This window comes from Aspergillus affinis (assembly GCF_023601865.1).
Source record: "Aspergillus affinis strain CMG 70 chromosome Unknown NODE_103_length_130260_cov_86_642442, whole genome shotgun sequence".
Classification (NCBI taxonomy): domain Eukaryota; kingdom Fungi; phylum Ascomycota; class Eurotiomycetes; order Eurotiales; family Aspergillaceae; genus Aspergillus; species Aspergillus affinis.
Genome location: NW_026515884.1, coordinates 22,520 through 39,259, shown reverse-complemented (window position 1 = coordinate 39,259; position 16,740 = coordinate 22,520). Strand labels below are relative to the sequence as shown.

General features: G+C 49.2%; 5 protein-coding genes across 5 annotated transcripts; 3 read left to right on the top strand and 2 right to left on the bottom strand.

The window, feature by feature from the left end:
- Nucleotides 1-1,311: 1,311 nt before the first annotated feature.
- KD926_000127 (putative RNA-binding protein (Nab3)) lies at nucleotides 1,312-4,248 on the top strand (the record flags this gene model as incomplete). Its single annotated transcript, XM_053104052.1, has 5 exons — nucleotides 1,312-2,572; nucleotides 2,643-2,822; nucleotides 2,885-3,371; nucleotides 3,426-3,646; nucleotides 3,707-4,248. The coding sequence occupies 5 exons, from the start codon at nucleotides 1,312-1,314 to the stop codon at nucleotides 4,246-4,248; spliced, it is 2,691 nt and encodes an 896-aa protein (XP_052952622.1).
- Nucleotides 4,249-4,823: 575 nt separating this feature from the next.
- KD926_000126 (cytochrome c oxidase subunit 6B family protein) lies at nucleotides 4,824-5,314 on the bottom strand (the record flags this gene model as incomplete). The annotated part of the gene is made up of 2 exons (XM_053104051.1): nucleotides 4,824-4,946; nucleotides 5,084-5,314. 2 exons carry the CDS (start codon nucleotides 5,312-5,314, stop codon nucleotides 4,824-4,826), a joined length of 354 nt encoding a protein of 117 aa, XP_052952621.1.
- Nucleotides 5,315-5,772: 458 nt separating this feature from the next.
- On the top strand, nucleotides 5,773-6,448 carry KD926_000125 (protein SYS1; the record flags this gene model as incomplete). Its single annotated transcript, XM_053104050.1, has 2 exons — nucleotides 5,773-6,020; nucleotides 6,094-6,448. 2 exons carry the CDS (start codon nucleotides 5,773-5,775, stop codon nucleotides 6,446-6,448), a joined length of 603 nt encoding a protein of 200 aa, XP_052952620.1.
- Nucleotides 6,449-11,607: 5,159 nt separating this feature from the next.
- KD926_000124 (Ty1/Copia family ribonuclease HI) lies at nucleotides 11,608-13,434 on the top strand (the record flags this gene model as incomplete). The annotated part of the gene is made up of 4 exons (XM_053104049.1): nucleotides 11,608-11,640; nucleotides 11,977-12,090; nucleotides 12,644-12,784; nucleotides 13,156-13,434. 4 exons carry the CDS (start codon nucleotides 11,608-11,610, stop codon nucleotides 13,432-13,434), a joined length of 567 nt encoding a protein of 188 aa, XP_052952619.1.
- Nucleotides 13,435-14,500: 1,066 nt separating this feature from the next.
- Nucleotides 14,501-16,093, bottom strand: KD926_000123 (MFS general substrate transporter; the record flags this gene model as incomplete). The annotated part of the gene is made up of 2 exons (XM_053104047.1): nucleotides 14,501-15,732; nucleotides 15,802-16,093. The coding sequence occupies 2 exons, from the start codon at nucleotides 16,091-16,093 to the stop codon at nucleotides 14,501-14,503; spliced, it is 1,524 nt and encodes a 507-aa protein (XP_052952618.1).
- Nucleotides 16,094-16,740: the final 647 nt, after the last annotated feature.

The following is a 16,740-nucleotide window of genomic DNA, read 5'->3' as shown; positions in this document are numbered from 1 at the left end:
GCTCCGACCGCCGACCGTGTTGGAGTCTAGACCTGACCGAGTGAGGAATTTATTCTTAGCTCCGAGCTGGTTTGACTAATAATTCCATCTTTGCAGTTCCATCAGTTCCAGGAGAAAAATCCAGAGCACGCCTTGACCCGCCACTAAGGGTGTTCGGCTGGCCACTCATCGTGCCGCGTCCACCACCTGCCCAGCCCGATCGAGGCAAGCGTGGAAGTTATGTGAAGCTGACTTGCGCAAACTCTGATTTTCTCTCATTTCCACCCTGCAGACCTTTTTCTTCCCTGTCCTCTTTTTGCCTTTGCTTTTTTTTTTTTTTTTTTTTTTTTTTTTTTTTTTTTTTTTTTTTTTTTTTGCTTTTTTTGGTCCATATCCCTCCCTCCCCTTCTGCCTCCCTCGTCATTCTTTTCTGATTTTCTTTTCTCCATCCCATAAATAAATTTTTTAAAAAAATTCCATCTTAAAGCAAACTAACCGCTAATTGTTCCCTATCCACACCTGGGAAAATTGGAGTTCCCACTACTACTGAGTACTCGTCGACTCGATAGGGAAGTCCCCTCTCCCATTTCGGTGTGTTCAGTTCCATGTACTGTACTCGAGTACATGTACAAGTGCAAGTACAAGTTCATACAAGTAAAAAAAAGTAACCACACCCTCACAACGTGACCACCCTCCGAGTCTCCTACCGACAGATTGATTGGGATTATCTCCTCATTTGCATCCTTCCGCTCCTCATCAACCCTTGTGCATCATCCGATAATCCCGATTGACTGAGGTTGTCTCGACGAAGGTCCCGGTCTGCTCTCATCGAGTCATCATTCTTCCTTAGTCTCGTTCCCGCCCGGCTACTAGATCTTTCGACGTCAATCCCCTTTCTTCCCTGGGTTGGATCGGCCATAGCTTCGGGTCTTTTTTTTTTCTCTCTTTCTTCCATTTTTTTTTTTTTTTATTTTCCCTCCTTTCTTATTTTGTTCCTGTCGTCTCGGGGTTGAACCTTTTTTCTTTTCTCTGTTTTTCCCCTGTCTCCGGGTGTCAGTTAGGATTCTTTCCCTCTTCTTCCCTTTCCCTTCATCCCCCCCTCTCTCTTGCTCTCTTGCCCTGGGGTTGGCTCTACGGAATACTTGTATTCCTCACCTTCTCCTTTACCGCCCCGGTACTCCAACGGTCCGGTTCTTTTTCCCAGATAGCCCCACCTTAGCTGTGCCGATTTTGAAATTCTCCATCTCGTGTGGCTCGTTGCGTGTTATTTTTTTTTTCTTTCTTCTTCTTGTTTTGTTTTGTAGATGAATCTATTTCACACCCTTGGTCTACATGACGCCGAGTTCCCCAGATGAAGCTCTTCACTTCCGTGGCAAGACTCTGACTCCCGAGAGCCCCCGCCCGCTTCACATCGCGGAACCGGCCAATATCCCGGTGCTTCAGAATCAAATGGACCCCGTTTTCAACGATACCTCGACCTACGAGACGCCGGAAGCCGCCGTTGACAACTTCGCCTTGGTGCCTCGTCACGATGGAACTTTCCCGGCCCCTCATGCAGGGTCCGCGCATGCAATGGATAACGCGGCTTCCGTGAGGGGCTCGGACCGACCACCACAAATACAAGGTAGCTTACACTCTGGCTCTTCTCAGACGAAGAATGGGACGCGGTCCTTTTCTTCCTTTACGGCCTCGTTTCCCCAGGCGTCACCCGCAGACCATTCTGCTCCTTCCATGGCCACTGCGACTCCAGCGGATGTCTGGACATCCGCAGCAGCAAACTCTTCTCTAACGGCTTTTCATCCATCAGATCCCGCCACCTTAGCTCATCCCGTCCCCGATGTCCCTTCCTCTTCTTCCCACCCTCAGAGCATCCGTACTGCGAACGAGGTAGACCCTGCTGTCGCCAGCTGGACGGCCGCGCCGCCGCATCGCCTAGATACCCAGAACAGACCCGTTGATAATATTGGTGAGGATGGTGTGGACTTCCAGAACCTCCTCGATAATCTCCCCCCTCCCTCTACTGCCGCACCCCCTGCCCATGCGGTGATGGAGACGGCACCCTCGTCTGCCAATGACGCCACTGCAGGCCCTCATGCAGCTTCTGACGAAGCCCTCCAATCTTCCCTGGGTCTTCCTCCCCGTCCCCCGCCCCAGGAGAAGCCCTCGATCCATCCCAATTACTATCCCAACGATGATATACGTTCCTATCATCAACTCCCCCCTAATACCCCCAATACTTCCACCACCTATCCCACCCAGCAAAGTAATTATCAATCCGGCTCGGGAGCCTCTTCGGTGGTTGCTGCTGGAGCCCCAGGAACTTCTTCGGGGGCCAGCGCGTTACCCCCTCCTCCGGTCCCTAGCTTCCAACAATCTCCCACCAATTCGACGGATTCTCAGGAGCCGTTTGCGCCGGGGGCTAAGCACGCCCGTACCGATGGCAAGCAAGGTCGACCGCCTAAAGGCACCGATGAAGACGCTCCATGGGGTCCTGATGTGCAAAAGAAATATGACGAATTTCTTCACAATGAAAGAATATACGTGACGGAAGGCCTCTGGGATCGTTTCCCGTCGGGTTCTAGGCTATTTGTTGGTCAGTACCTACTATCTGTCCCGTCATGTCCCGTTGCTGGTATCGGGCAAGGTATTAACGCGCCAGGCAGGCAATCTACCCACCGAGCGAGTAACCAAGAGGGATCTCTTTCACATATTCCACAAGTACGGGAAACTAGCCCAGATATCGATCAAACAGGCCTACGGTTTCATCCAATTCCTTGATTCTTCGGCCTGTAAGAAAGGGCTCGATGCAGAGCAAGGCGCGGTGATTAGGGGACGGAAAGTCCGTAAGTGTTTCAGCCATTGGGACTACAAAGCGGCATGCTTGTTTACTCACGCAATTCGTTAGATCTTGAAATTTCGAAGCCTCAACGGAACACTCGACCTGGGCCACCCGTGGCAGAATCATCCCGCGCTCCTCCCCCTCGGCGCTCGCGGTCGCCAGAATTCAGTAGAAGTGGACCTCCTCCCGCCAGTCGCAACCCGAGGCCAGCTGGAGACCGCTATGACAGACCTTACGAGCCGGGGAGATTGCCGTTCAGCGATTTCCGTGACGAGCCTACTCATCGACGCCGTGATGATTACCGACCGCCTCGATCGCCCTCGCCCCGTGGTTTCCGAGGCCGCGACGGCTATCGGTCTCGCGACCGGACTCCAGAACGGTTTGATAGGCGGGAGAGACGGCGTTCGCGGTCTCCATTCTCTAGAGAACGCAGGTATCGCAGTCTCAGCCCTCGCGCGCGCTCTTACGATGGGGATGCGGACTTGCCCGTGCCTAGGCGAAACCCAAGAGATGTACCTGAGGTGCAGGTTCTGGTGTTGGAGGAAGTGGATCGGTTGGTTTACCGTCGCCTGTTGGGGTTCTTCTGATGCTAATCCGATGTCTCTAGCAATTTTATCTTTCAGGTCGAAAATGCCTTCCGCAACCGAGGCTTGCGGGTTGACATTCTGGTGCTCGGGCCGCGAATCCCTCTCAACGCCGCGGTGCAGCGACAGATTTCTGAGGGTGTCCTCGCCGTGGTGAGACTTTCGCGTCCCAATCAGTTCTCGCGGAAAATTCCCCTACAGGTGTTCGACCGGAGTGGCGGTGCGGAAAATGTCCGCTTCAATGGTCAGTCCTTCTCATTCTCCCTATATAGGCTCCACGTTTGATTTGCTCACACGTTAGCAGAATACCCTGATGTCGAACCAAGCATTGCCGCCGAAATTGTGTTCCACGCACAGTCAGTGCAGCGTGGCGCTCCTCCAACTCCCTTTCCTCCTACTATTCCTTTCGCATTACCACCCATGCCTCCTGCGCCGATCCCACAAGCCCCAATGCCGGCGCTCTCCAACCCGCCCAACATTGCAAACATGATCACCTCTTTGGACGGTCCCACTTTGCAGTCGCTTCTGGGTGCGCTTCAGCAGCGACCGCCAGCCGTCCCCACTGCGCAGCAACCGCCATTCCCAGCTGCAGGCAGTCCTCAAACCCCCGCGGACCTTGCCAGTCTTCTCAGCGCTGCCACTCGTCAGCCCGTAGCGGCTGGTCCGCAGCAACCTCTCCCCCCTCAGCCATTCCCCATCCAAACCCCCAACGCACCGGTGGTGTCAGACCCCAATCTGCTCTCACTATTGACCAAGGGCCTCGGGGGGCAGCAACACCAGAATCAGGCCTCCGTCGCGCCCCATGTACAAAACATCATGAACCAACTGGGCAAGTGGAAGCAATGATTTTATGACTCTTTTTTTTTTTTTTTCCCATCTATCTATTTATCTCCCTTTCCTATGTCACCTTTCTCATCTTCTGTGGGTTCCAGTCATTTGCACAGTATTGCGGTGTTGGGCGTTTGATTTACGGGTCGAATTCTCTCAGGGCGTGGTTTTGGGCCATCGGGAAATGGTAATGATGGCTATTTGGGTTTGCTTTGCTTTTTTTTTATTCAATTTAACCATCGGTTGAGCGAGCGAGTATCTGCAACAGGGGTCTCATGGTTTTTTCACTTCCTAGGAATCTTTGACACACCTGCACAATAGATATTCAGGGGATTATCATGGTTTGCATTGCGGTTCATTACAAGTCCTTTGCGATTCATCAGGCGCGTAACGGTTAGCGGAGCAAATGGCGAAGACAATTAATTATAATACTTGATCCGGACTGTAGTATTCTTTGAAGCGTAGTGTAGAGCCGCTTAGTTTCATTATGAATGGAGTGTGATATTGTACAGGAACCTGTCCGGTCTATCGTAACAACCTTTTTTTCGTTCTTTCTTTCCACTCTTCCCCTTCTCTTATATTTTCAGCCCTATTCATCTCGATGCCCGGCCCTGCGATTTCAGATCTTGGACCTTGGCCGCATCCTCTTGCTTGATCCGCTCGATGGTCTTATCGCGGTTATATTCCATCACGCGCTTCTCCTTGAAGTACTTGACCTATTCGAACAGTGTGTCAGTAAATTCCATAACATGTGCTCCATATATAACGGATTGTAAACGCAATGAGAAGATAGTATAGGGATTAATAGCCAGTTTGAACCCCGCAGGGCCAACAATAAAGGAGTTGCACTTACCCACGTCTGGGAACAGGCCGTCTCGAATTCTGCGATTTCCTTGCCACATTTGCGACGCGCTTCTTTATCATCCTTGATGGCATCTATGATATTGTTGTCGTCGAGACAGGTGAAGAAGAGGTCACGACCTTCCCAGCAGCGCTTCCGCGACGACCGGTCCGGAGCTATGCGGCCGCCGTCGGAGGCAGTTTTGGACTCGGAGGAGTTGGAGGACCAAGGCAGCCAACCCATTATGAGCGATTTCGACGAAGAGGACGACACGAGGGGGAGAAATCCGGCAGAGGTGAGAGAAGGCGCGAGACGGAGGTGCAGCAGCTCCGCGGTGTTCGGCGGTCATGCATTTCTTGGCGGCGGTGCTTTTCCAGTGGCGCTAAACCACTTCGTCTTTCCTTGCTTGGCCTTTCTCCATCGCTTTCTACCTCCGACTTGCTCGCTTTCATCCATTCCGTCATTCCTCGAATCCGGTCGCTGAGTTCCCTGTCTTGCAACTTGGCTTCTATATACCGCGTCTTTCCCGGTCATTCGCTCTTGTCCGACTCGAGCCCTCCAGGGTAGGGGTGAACTCTCCCAACCTCCGCGGAGCTTCGAAGCCCACTCACCACCGGTCTCTTTCTCGCGCTCCACCCCCTCCAGCGCACCCTACCTAGATCCCCTCGACTCGATCCCACGTCGGGTCCATACAATAGTTCATGCCCCCGCGCCGACGTCCTCCTCCGGCGGGGGCCCGAACTGAGCTTCCGCCGCTGAAGATCGTGCGAAAGATTCTCCTACTCCAGCTGGCCTATTATGCTTCCGCAGCTGCCTTGATTCTCTTCACGACTCTGGTATACGGTACGGCGTTCTCGCTGAACCTCGTCTTCAGCTGGGATGCATTGCGAGGAGACACCACGCTAGGATGGGTGCTCGGGCTAGTATGGATGCTGAATAGCGGAATTGGGTGAGTTGTTCCGTTGCTACCTTCGTTATGGTTGGCCAGGCGAGCGCAAGCTAACATCTAACCTCACGCGCAGGGCCATTTTCCTCCTCGTTCTCGTCGCTCGCTCCAAGCTTATCCCCGATTTCTCTCTCACCCTGCACTTCTTACACCTCATCGCGACCACCCTCTACACGCACTCGCTCCCCGGCAACTGGCTTTGGTGGGGTCTCCAGTGCGCCAGCGCGGCCCTGATGACCTTCGTGGGCATGTGGGCTTGTCAGTGGCGGGAGCTCAGACCCATCACTTTCGGTGGAAACTCAGGACAAGCCGCCGGTAACGGGACCTCCGGGTCTCAGGCCACCGAAGGGAGCTCGTCTCGAGGACGTAGCCAGGGTGGTGATGAGTACGAAATGGCGGAGATGAAGGGCGCGGGCGATCAGAACGTATAGCCTCGTTCCATCTCTCTCTTTTTGTCTGTTTTATTTATTCTCTACTTGCCGATGACCTGCATGTGCATTTATATTTGCATCAGCTTCATGTATACCCTAGCTGTATTGGTCTTTATATAGATGGCGTTGTTTTTCTCTTTCTTTTTTTCTTCTTTTCGTGACGACGTCCTTTTTTCGTTCTGTCTTCTCCGATTTTGGGAAATTTATGTTTTTTCAAACTCAATGTTTTTACTATCTCTTTTATCATTATATACATGCGGGTACATGGAATATATGTTGATAATACCGATCAAATTTAGATATATATCAACTGCAATGAAAACTTCCAATCCAACAATTGTACATCTATCTAGATCTAGAATGCCTCTCCTACCAAGACAGTGATTAGGGCTGAGCTGTCCATCTACTTCACTCACCACGCAAACATGATCCATCCTGGAAACCTCCCGTAAAAAATCCCCATCACAGCCTACCCATTCACAACATCTAGATCTGACATCGTTTCTTGCGAATCCATCAGGCGAGTGCCCACCATCAGTGAAGACCTATATTCACAGATCCCAGCCTGAGATTGGGTATATAGAATCCCCCCCGGTCCTCTCCAATCCAAGTCTTGTAAATATTTTCCTACCTCCTATCTTCTTTGTAGAAGGTCATAAAACAGAATGGATTGCTTTATATATGTTTTTTCTATGCTTATTCCTTGTCTACTTGCTCAGGTGCAGCTCTGCTTGTACATATCTTGCCAGCATGATATGCAGATATTAAGATTTTCAAGGCACACAACACGCCCACTGTACGCGCAATAGAAATGCCTTCGCCTAGACTGTTCTGTTCACCGTTAGCTCCTTTCTCGGCATCCCAGCATGACAACCAAAATTACAAGCAAAACAGTACTCTGGAAAAGACGAAGCGTGTGCCCATGGGAAACAACGCACGCAGCATGAACAAAAGAATGAACCCTTATCATATGCCTGCCTGTTCAACTACAGCCCGTTTCACGAAATGGGAACCAAATGATAATCATGAAGAAGTAGTTTCCCCAAGACGCACAACACGCGCAGCATGGAAAACATGCAGTATGGAAAAAAGAATGAAACGACACCGGTTGTCATGTCGTCTGCTGCCCGTTTCGAGGCGGCTCTTGGCCCCGCCCTAGGGTTACAATTCAAAGGAGAAGAGCCACAATCTTGAATCATCGAGTTCCTCATGTCCACTTTTCCCATACGGTCCTGTGCGCCCTTTTGAAGAGCCTGGAAGCATTGTTCGGGGCATCTAGACCCTTGAAGCATCTCCCTCTACAAATACGGCCTTGTTTGAGGGCTCCGGTGCTCTTTAATTGGCACCGCAAGATGGATCATACAAATTCTGTGAACCCATGTCAAGGACTCTCATCGGCCTTCTTTTCGTGACATCTACACTGTCATTGAAGCGAAGAAGGCCTCAAATTCCCCCAAAAGCCAAGTGCAGGCATTACTCGACTGAAAGACCGGGAATTGGTCATGTCCAAGCAACTATAAAACGCGTTGGACTCCAATTGAAAATCAGCTCCGAGCAGACGCACAAGCCGCGAGGGTATTCGGGGAAGGGGACGAAATCTGGCTGCTCCCTAGTCAGCAGAACGCGAAATTCCTAGACAACTAATCTTCCCCTCTGATGTTGTTTACTATCATTGTGAGGATACCGAATGTATTCAAGAACATCTGGCCCAGGTTCTTTGCATCGGAAAAAATCATACATCCTCTATTTCAGCGGTGCAGCCATAACGACCGCGTTCACAGAGATATCTGGCACGGGTACTTTTCTCACTCGCACATGACTCGAAAAATCAGCGATATGCGACATTATCAGGTTTACGAAGCGCTCATGAACACGAAAGGCTACTCATAGCCCAGGACAGACATGATATATTCCTCGTGATTGCCTCATACGACGACGACTATGTTCGTTATGACTCTATTCGACAAAAATGAACGATAGAAGAAAGAACTAGGCCATGCGACTGGACTGACAAAGGATTAATATAACGGGATTATGGACGCCCAACGCTGCCATAATCAATAGGACTGAAAAGGCTGTTGGTTACTCCGAGCAATGGCTATTGTAGTCATGATCAATCCGTCCACCCATTGCCCAAACTTCGCAATATACCAGCAGAACAAACCAACTGCCGGTTCAGACCAGCTCTACTGAGATGCTTCGACTGATCAAGGTAGTCGCAAACATGAGAGTACTACAGCATTTTGAATTCCACATGCAGCAAATCCTTTTTAGGCAGAGACGACTCATGGTCGTTCTCCGAGACTCGGAAACACCAAACAAACTATCCACCCATCAGAGGATCGAAAGGATAATCTTAATATAAGACCTGCAAAATACCGCAAAGCAGTTGAAGAGAAAAGACTACCTGTTTACGCCTACAATCAGTCTACTCTCGCCGAGCCGAATTCTGACAACTACGCCGACCTAGCCGCCCTTTGTGATGAGGACATCTAGTAGATAGGTTCACCCAATGATTTTTTTCGGTTCATTTCACGGTTGCAAATCGATTTTTGGAATCAAGACGATACGAATTTCCTTTGTTTTTTTCCCCATCATTCCCCGACTGAGGACTTTTCTCTTCTCTCTTTGATTATGACCAATGAATTCAGTTTATATCTAAAAGTTATTGCAATTCATGAGCTCCGAGTCTTCTTTTTGAGAGAACTTCCTCCGTTTAACGCTCTATGAATACGATTCCGTTTAGGACGATCTAACTCTGCAAACCTCCCATATCGAAAGCGCACTAGAGCTAATCGGCCACACATGCCACAGTTGAAGCTGCGACGTTCGACACTGCCACTCACAGCTTACCTCTAGAGAATTGAATGGCGGTCCCCCTTATTACCGTCCCGCAGATACGAGCAGCACTGCCTGGTGGTGGAGCAAATATGAGCTCAATGACTTCAACTTCATGGATCGCGAATAATGGGTCGGTTGTCGAAAAACGGCATTTCAGATGGTTTATGCGTACTCGATGCCGCAAAATTCATGTTGAATTACATCCACCCCGAAGAATTGATGTGTTAGTCATTTCCTATACTCGACATTCGAATGCCACTGGGGCAAGAACAGTCCAGCGCCGATGGGATACACTGATATCGTGCCATAGGGCACGATATCACGAGTTTAACCGAGTGTATACCCACCGGTTGCAAACGGGATCAAGGCTCGAATCGAGGTTTGGATCCCCTAGTGTATCTATTCCATTCTTACTGCTATTGGCTCAAACGAAAGTGTTGAGAGCCACCTCCGCCACCCATTAACCTGCTACAGGAAGCGCTTTCCTCTGCTTGCAGCTTTAGATTAGAGTGAGAAAGAACGTATTCTTCCGAATCATATCGCCCAACAAGCTGAAGTCATGGGCAACAGAAGGTTTTGGTTCTGAGGAATGGTGCAAAACGGTCCTTCCACAACACCACCAGCCTCAAGGATTCCGCTTACAACGGCTTTCTTGACACGAATCGTCCTACAGACTATCCATCACACTAAATAGCGTCCTCTCATATGTTGGTGATGTGCAACGCACGTTGCACATCACCAACAAGTTATAAGCCCTCTACTCGACCAATTTCATCGAGAATAGACTCGTTTTTATCGCTGTGTATCCGAGGTGGTCCTTCGTTAAATGTCTTCACTTTATTTCATCAATTTTCATCGAAAAAATAACGTTTTAGCCGTGGATCGTTGACCCGCCAGGCTCATAAGTGCGTTACACATCACCAACATCATCCACTCCGACGCGCTAGGAAGCAATGTTTCCTCCGAGACGCCACGGGGCTCAACTACGCGAGTGGTGGGCGACCCCTACGATCAACGCTATGGGGAACAGCCATTCAACCCGCAACAACAGCCTCTGGGTGGATACGTTATGCGAATCTGCTCAGAAAATTGTGATAGAACAGGTCTAGTATAATCCAACTCAGTCTCAGCAAGGCGCCAACCTTCTGGACGCCTATGCTCGAGTATGATATCACCAAACCAACGACATATCCACCAATTTGACCCCTTCGCGGACCAAGTACTGACAGAAAGTGAGAAACTAGTCCACAGTGGGTCCAAATACGGACCGGATAGTTTCCAAGTGAAGGTTGAAAAGCCCTACAATTGCGATTTCCCTGGTCCTGTCCAGCATCCATCTCCGAAATGCCCGTATTCCATGCAATAAGATCGATGGAGGAGTCAGAAGCCTGCGTTTGAAAACTCGATACACGCGTAACTGAAGACATTGACGCCCTTTCCAAGGCCTGCAACTATCTCCAAGGAACCCTGTCTGCATCCCGTCAGGGTCGTTAATCTTCTGGAACTCAGCACTGTAAAGAACACCGTCGCGAGACAAAATGCAAGATAGCTACCTCATTGTTGATTTTGTGACAAATGGAGGCGTTGGGTTTGGTCGGCACTTTAACTTTTCGTTTCCGAAAATCCGGCTGCATAGGGACGTCACCTATGCGCATACATGTCGACTTTAACGAGGACAGGAAACTCCCGCTGTTCGCTCACCCCCAAAGTTGGGGAGCACGGCACATTATAAAACGGCTTTTTTCATCGCAATCCCTGCCAACGTGACTCGCCTATACAGGCACCGCTTCGCCGCCGATGGCTTCTTTATCTCGAGAAACGCCAGATTCTATTCTTCGATGAGTATGGCGGCGTGGAGAACTGGAAAAACCATCGCAGAGACCTTATCCTTGCCTATGGCGAACGCGTCCATCCAGGAGCAGTTTGACACAGAATGGGCAGAGTGGGCAGAATGGGTCTTCTTTCTATAAGAGATACTAGTTTTAAAATTGACCTGTTGAACTAGGAGATACTCCCAGTGACGCTTAAAGCTGATAATCAAGCATTATGGCCAAAGACTTCCTCCCAAGGAAGAGCGAAGACGAGTCTATCTATCTTCAATGACCCTAGGTCATCTGCGGAGAAAATTAGGGCAACATGCAAGAAATGGCGGCGATCGATCGTCATCTTCGAGTGATCATCATGTGCGATGATATTGAAGAAACCATACCTCCGTCTAACGCAAACAAAGTGGTAATACGATATGGCCAGCGATCGCACTTGAGGTCGGCTACACAAAATCCCCAGCTTCCCGTCTCGTCGCCTCTCCTCCTGCGACAATGGACAAAGGGTCGAGTGATAACGTTGCGAAGGTAACAAGTGATCTTCAAGGTTTTACGATTGATGGCTCATATTTTTGGTAAAGAAAGTGACATGTTGCTGGGCATACGGACCTTCTGGCAGTATTTAATCTGTCTTATAATACCTGCTGGCTTCGGATCCGTGCTTTGCCGCTCAAAGTCTTTCTGTTCCTGGAGCGCGAGCTCCGTGCCCTCCTTGCGGCCTGGCAAGCCGACCACCCATCTGAAGAGACAGTGTCGTGAGGTGAAAGATGCGAGAGCGTTGCTGAGATTCGCTTCTGCAACTTCGAACACCCTCTACGTGAGCCTTTCAACGTCTCTGGTTATTCGGTTTTCTAATATAACCAGGGCGCTCCTCACCATCCTCCTGTTCGCAAGCGCAAAAGTCCGAAGTCGAAATTCGAGGATCTCAAGCAGGGTGCCGAGTTGCTTCTACGAGGATCCGAGAGTCAGATCGAAACAGTGATTCCTAACTTTAAACAACATGGCTTACAATACATGGCTCAAGATTCCGCTAGCTTGTAATCGCTCGTTTTCCCATTTTTGGGAGATAGATATATCCCTGGTCATATCTCCTCTGAAAGAATAGGGGTTTTAGCCGCGATTGCCTCTAAAAAGAGCGTGGCTTCTCGCAAGAAAGGAAAGCGCTCTGCACGCTCCTAATCAGCGAGAAAGACAGATCTGTTGGAAATGCGAGCATCATCATATCAATTTCTACGATTGTGATATAGAAGCAATCATGGGGGGATATGTGTTGAGTTTCATTACAGAGGATAGAGACCCGAACTATCTGCGCTTTTATGTGGGACAATCCAGCAACCCTGCATATCGCATCAGAGCGCTTATCCATGCGATCACAAACTCATCATAAGATACATTACACTATGATGTTGTCTTGCTGCGGCGTTGTGTGATCAACATCGGATGGGAGAAGCACCCTGGTGAGTCGAATTGTTTCCTCGATCGTCTTGACTGTCAATAGATTTATTCGGCTAACAGTTGGTTCTTCCTCTAGCCTCCTCCGTTGAGCCCAACCCCCATTCCCTCCAGGTCGGACGTTCGTAAGCGTCCCTTGCCCGGCAGCGCGTCCAAAGACCTTTTGAAGAGACCGAAGATTTATCCTGGCTCCCCGAACGAGGGCGAAGCGGATGCAACCGTCACCAGTCGTTTGACCGAGTACAACCAGCAGCTTGACAGCAAAGAATCCATGAAGAAGGACATGCATATCCGATAACTCATTGCCTAGAAGCAGAAAATATTATGCATATCTTCCGAGAGAAAGGTATATTTGATAATCTTGTTGGTGATGTGCAACGCACGAGCCCGGGTTTGACGCGACGGCATTCAAGAAAGAACTGTATTCAACCCACAGTGGGCAGTCAACCACCTGGCGAAGCTCAGCGATCATGCCCTTAAACTTCTGCACAAAGGTGCGATGATTCATGGAATCGGCGTACACCAAGCTCGAGAGTTTGGAGACATTGTGGCGACAGGATTGTGAGGTGTGACGCTGATAATTTGTCGCAGGCGGAGGATGCTAAATCGACCTCGGGATACGTCTTCAAACTTGCTGGCGCTCCAATTTCGTGGTCTTCAAAGCGGCAGACCTCAGTATCACTGTCATCTACTGAATCTGAATACATTGCGCAAGCCTACGCCACCCAAGAGCTTATATGGATCCAGCTACTGCTTACTAAACTCGATATTCAGCGCTTCGATCCCACAAAAGTCTTTCTTCCAACTCCTACTACCATTCAAGCCAACAATCAAGGTGCTATCGCGTTGGCAAAGAGCCCGGGCTCATAGCCACGTTGCACATCACCAACAGATCTCACTGGCGAGAAAAAGGTGCCGCGGCTCTTGATATTCTGTGAGTATCCGCTAACGGTATGATTTCTAGAAATACTTTTAGACTCGTGGTTGACTCCGACTATTACAATTAAGTCAACTGCAAATAACTCGCAGCGGAAGAAAACAACTCGGGCCTTTATAAGCGAGGGTTCAGAAATTGCCTGTGCTGGCTGCGCCTCGAAGTCTCCGTTCTCGGAGTGTATCGTTGTCCCTGCCTTTGGGGTGCATGCAGTCCACAGAATGGCTTATGGCAATTGTTTATGGGACTCTCACGGAAGCAAATGCTCCCACCGGGCGGCGAAGGTTAGGAGAATACATTCCATGCGTAAGTCTCCTTTCTACTGGGTTTATATTCATTTATTGACATATAGCTACAGGAGTGTGTTCGAGCAGGACGGTCTCTTGAACGCGTTGAAGAAGAATCCTTAAGCCTAGAGTCGCGCTACGATGGGGGGAGGCTAATACAAACATTGCCTTCAATTTTGTTACAACTTTGGCCATGGCCAAGGAAATAGGGAACATTGCAAATAAAGGTATAACGTGGGAAAAATTCAAGGGGGCCGTCAACCGCTCATAATCCTTCAGTGATGTCGGAGAAACTGACAACAGCCGGTCCAGGTCACTGTCGGATTGTCTTAGAGCGTCATTTAATCTGTATCAACAGTTGTTCCGCAGACTTAAAAACTGCCTTAAAGCTTTTGGGTTTATCACTTGACAGCCTTTCAAAGTGACGCTGGGTTATTCTTTAACAATCGAGTACCCGATTTTGAGATCATTAAATTCTGTTGTCATATATATTTCCGAAAGGATTCATATTATCTAGAGAATATTTGTTCAAGTAGTAGTTATAAGGGGTCCATGCGGATACCTACTGAAGTGGGTGTCAATGGGCAGCAGGAAACTACATGTGCGGCTTCCATGGCTGGCAACTCGTGAGTTCCAAGGTCTTCCTTTTGAATCTTTATTACATGCGTACTAATTTTCAATTTCCAATAGTATACAGTACATATATGCCCCAGCGTTAATGTAAATGCTCTTTTTCGTCCTCTTTCGGAATGCGCACGAAGATTGCACAAATCATCCCGCCAACAATGCTGCAAGCAAGACTGAACCACCATATCGAACGCATGGCATGAAGATCCAGATTGTATCCCTCCCCGCTAGACACTTTCTCTCCTATCGAGTCTCCCACGGCCGCGAAAACAGCCGAGGAGATGCTCTGAGCTGCAATCAACAGGCCACCCGCGGCTCCTTGAAAAGTATTCGGGACGCGAGAGGTGATGAACACGGAGATAGCGGCGAAAGACATGTCCGGCCCGAAGGTGGCTATCAGCAAACAAGGGAAGGAAAAAGCCCAGTATATCGTGTTGGGAGTCTGCGGTAAGAAAAAAGCGGGTCCACATGCGAATGCCAACATACTACCCACCAACACATAGTGTCCTGGTACTTTATGTAGTGTCCGAGAGACGACCCAGCTGGCGACCACGCCCGAGACAGTCATCGGAATCAAGCAGCAAGCTGCGATAATGGGTTGTTTGTGCTGTTCCGTCAGGAGGAAACGTACAGCATACAACAACCAGGCTCCCGTAAACGCACCATATCCGAGGAAATAACTGAGCATGAGTGGAACAAACCCTTTGGTAGTCCACAGACGGTTGTCAATCAGAGGCCTTCGGACATGATTCTCGACGAAGGAAAAGGCGACCAGAAGGAGAAAGCCGACGATTATCGTCGCGTAGCTATATGGTGCCCATTGAGAGGGAACACCTTGCGTTAAACCGAATATGAGAAGCCCGCAGCCCGCTACAAGCACAATCGATCCGTATATGTCGAAGTCTTTAAATGACGTTTCACTCTGCTTGGGATCTCGGCTCTTTTGTAGAGAAGGTATACACCATAGAGCTGCAATTGTGCACATGGCAGATAGAATTGCAGTTGAACCAAAGATCCACTGCAAATGTGCATTAAAAGCACCTCCTTGAAGCGCACCGATACCAAACCCAAGGGGTATCATTGCTCCCATCGCCGAGAATACTCGGTTTTTTCGAAGCCCAGGCCGATAGATCCGACCTAGTAAGCTCATCGCCGTGGAACAGAGAACTCCAATAGCAATGCCGATCATAGCGCGCACAACGAAAAATAGTACAGCCCTGCCTGGGTGGATAGAAAAAGACCCAACGATATTCCAGATGGTCAACCAGACGAAAGAACCAACCATCAGCCATTTGGGATCCCAGAGATCTGCCAATGAGCCTGATACTATGACGGAAATGCCAAGTGCCTCAAGAAATGATCATATGAACCAGGGAGACAGTGTTCCACTGATCTGTAGTGTCTCAACCAGTGTTATTTGCACAACAAACATGTTTGCCAAACAAATGGCAAATAGGAGTTGGCCCATTGTACACAGGACAATGAAGACTATCTCGGCAAAATGCGAAGGGAATTGAGGAGGCAGGCCTTGCATGGCCATGGGAGTAGCGGCGCCTTGAGCATCGTTTCGATTATCGTTTTGGGGATCTTGCGATGGCACCGGTGCCTCTGGTGTTGGCTGAGATTCAAGCTGCATAGCGTTTCCTGTTGATGGACAGCGCTCGAGGTCGCCGCGTTCCATCCTGTATGTTTGAGGAACAACAAGTCGAGGATCAGGTTTTATTGGACCAATGCGGTGTACAGTTCGAAAATCCAGATCACAGTCTGAAATACATACCTAGTTGGAGATGATCGTTTGCCTCCTGCAGGGTTGATTGGTAAGCATCTAGGGCTCGTTGGAGGAATCCAAAGTATTTGCCGTAATAGGTAACCCCCAAACTATGCAAAGTTGTATCTGCATCCCTGGCAACCTGTGGGTACGGGGGGGGATTTCTGATCGAATAATGAGATTGCCTCTCTTGATACATGGTTAATCTTTGTGGAATTTGCGTCATAGTAAGTCTGCACGTGGGACCATCGGTGACTTTTCAACCCCAAGTCTACAGTTGGAGAAACACGTAATTTTGGGGAAGTGTCCCGTTCGGGCAGTATACTCCATTCCGCTCATTTTATGACGATCCTGAAGCCTTTGAGATTGCATAAATATCGGCTTCTTTATCGTGTAGTTAGAAGAATTAGGACCTTCATCCATTTGAATATGATCATATAAAATCGGTTGAATAATCACTTCTTCGGTAGACCCACATATTTCTGCCACAGCAACTATCTACAATAGGAATCAAATTATTTAATAAGAGTATAATATTTATGTATTTGTCTGTGACTGGA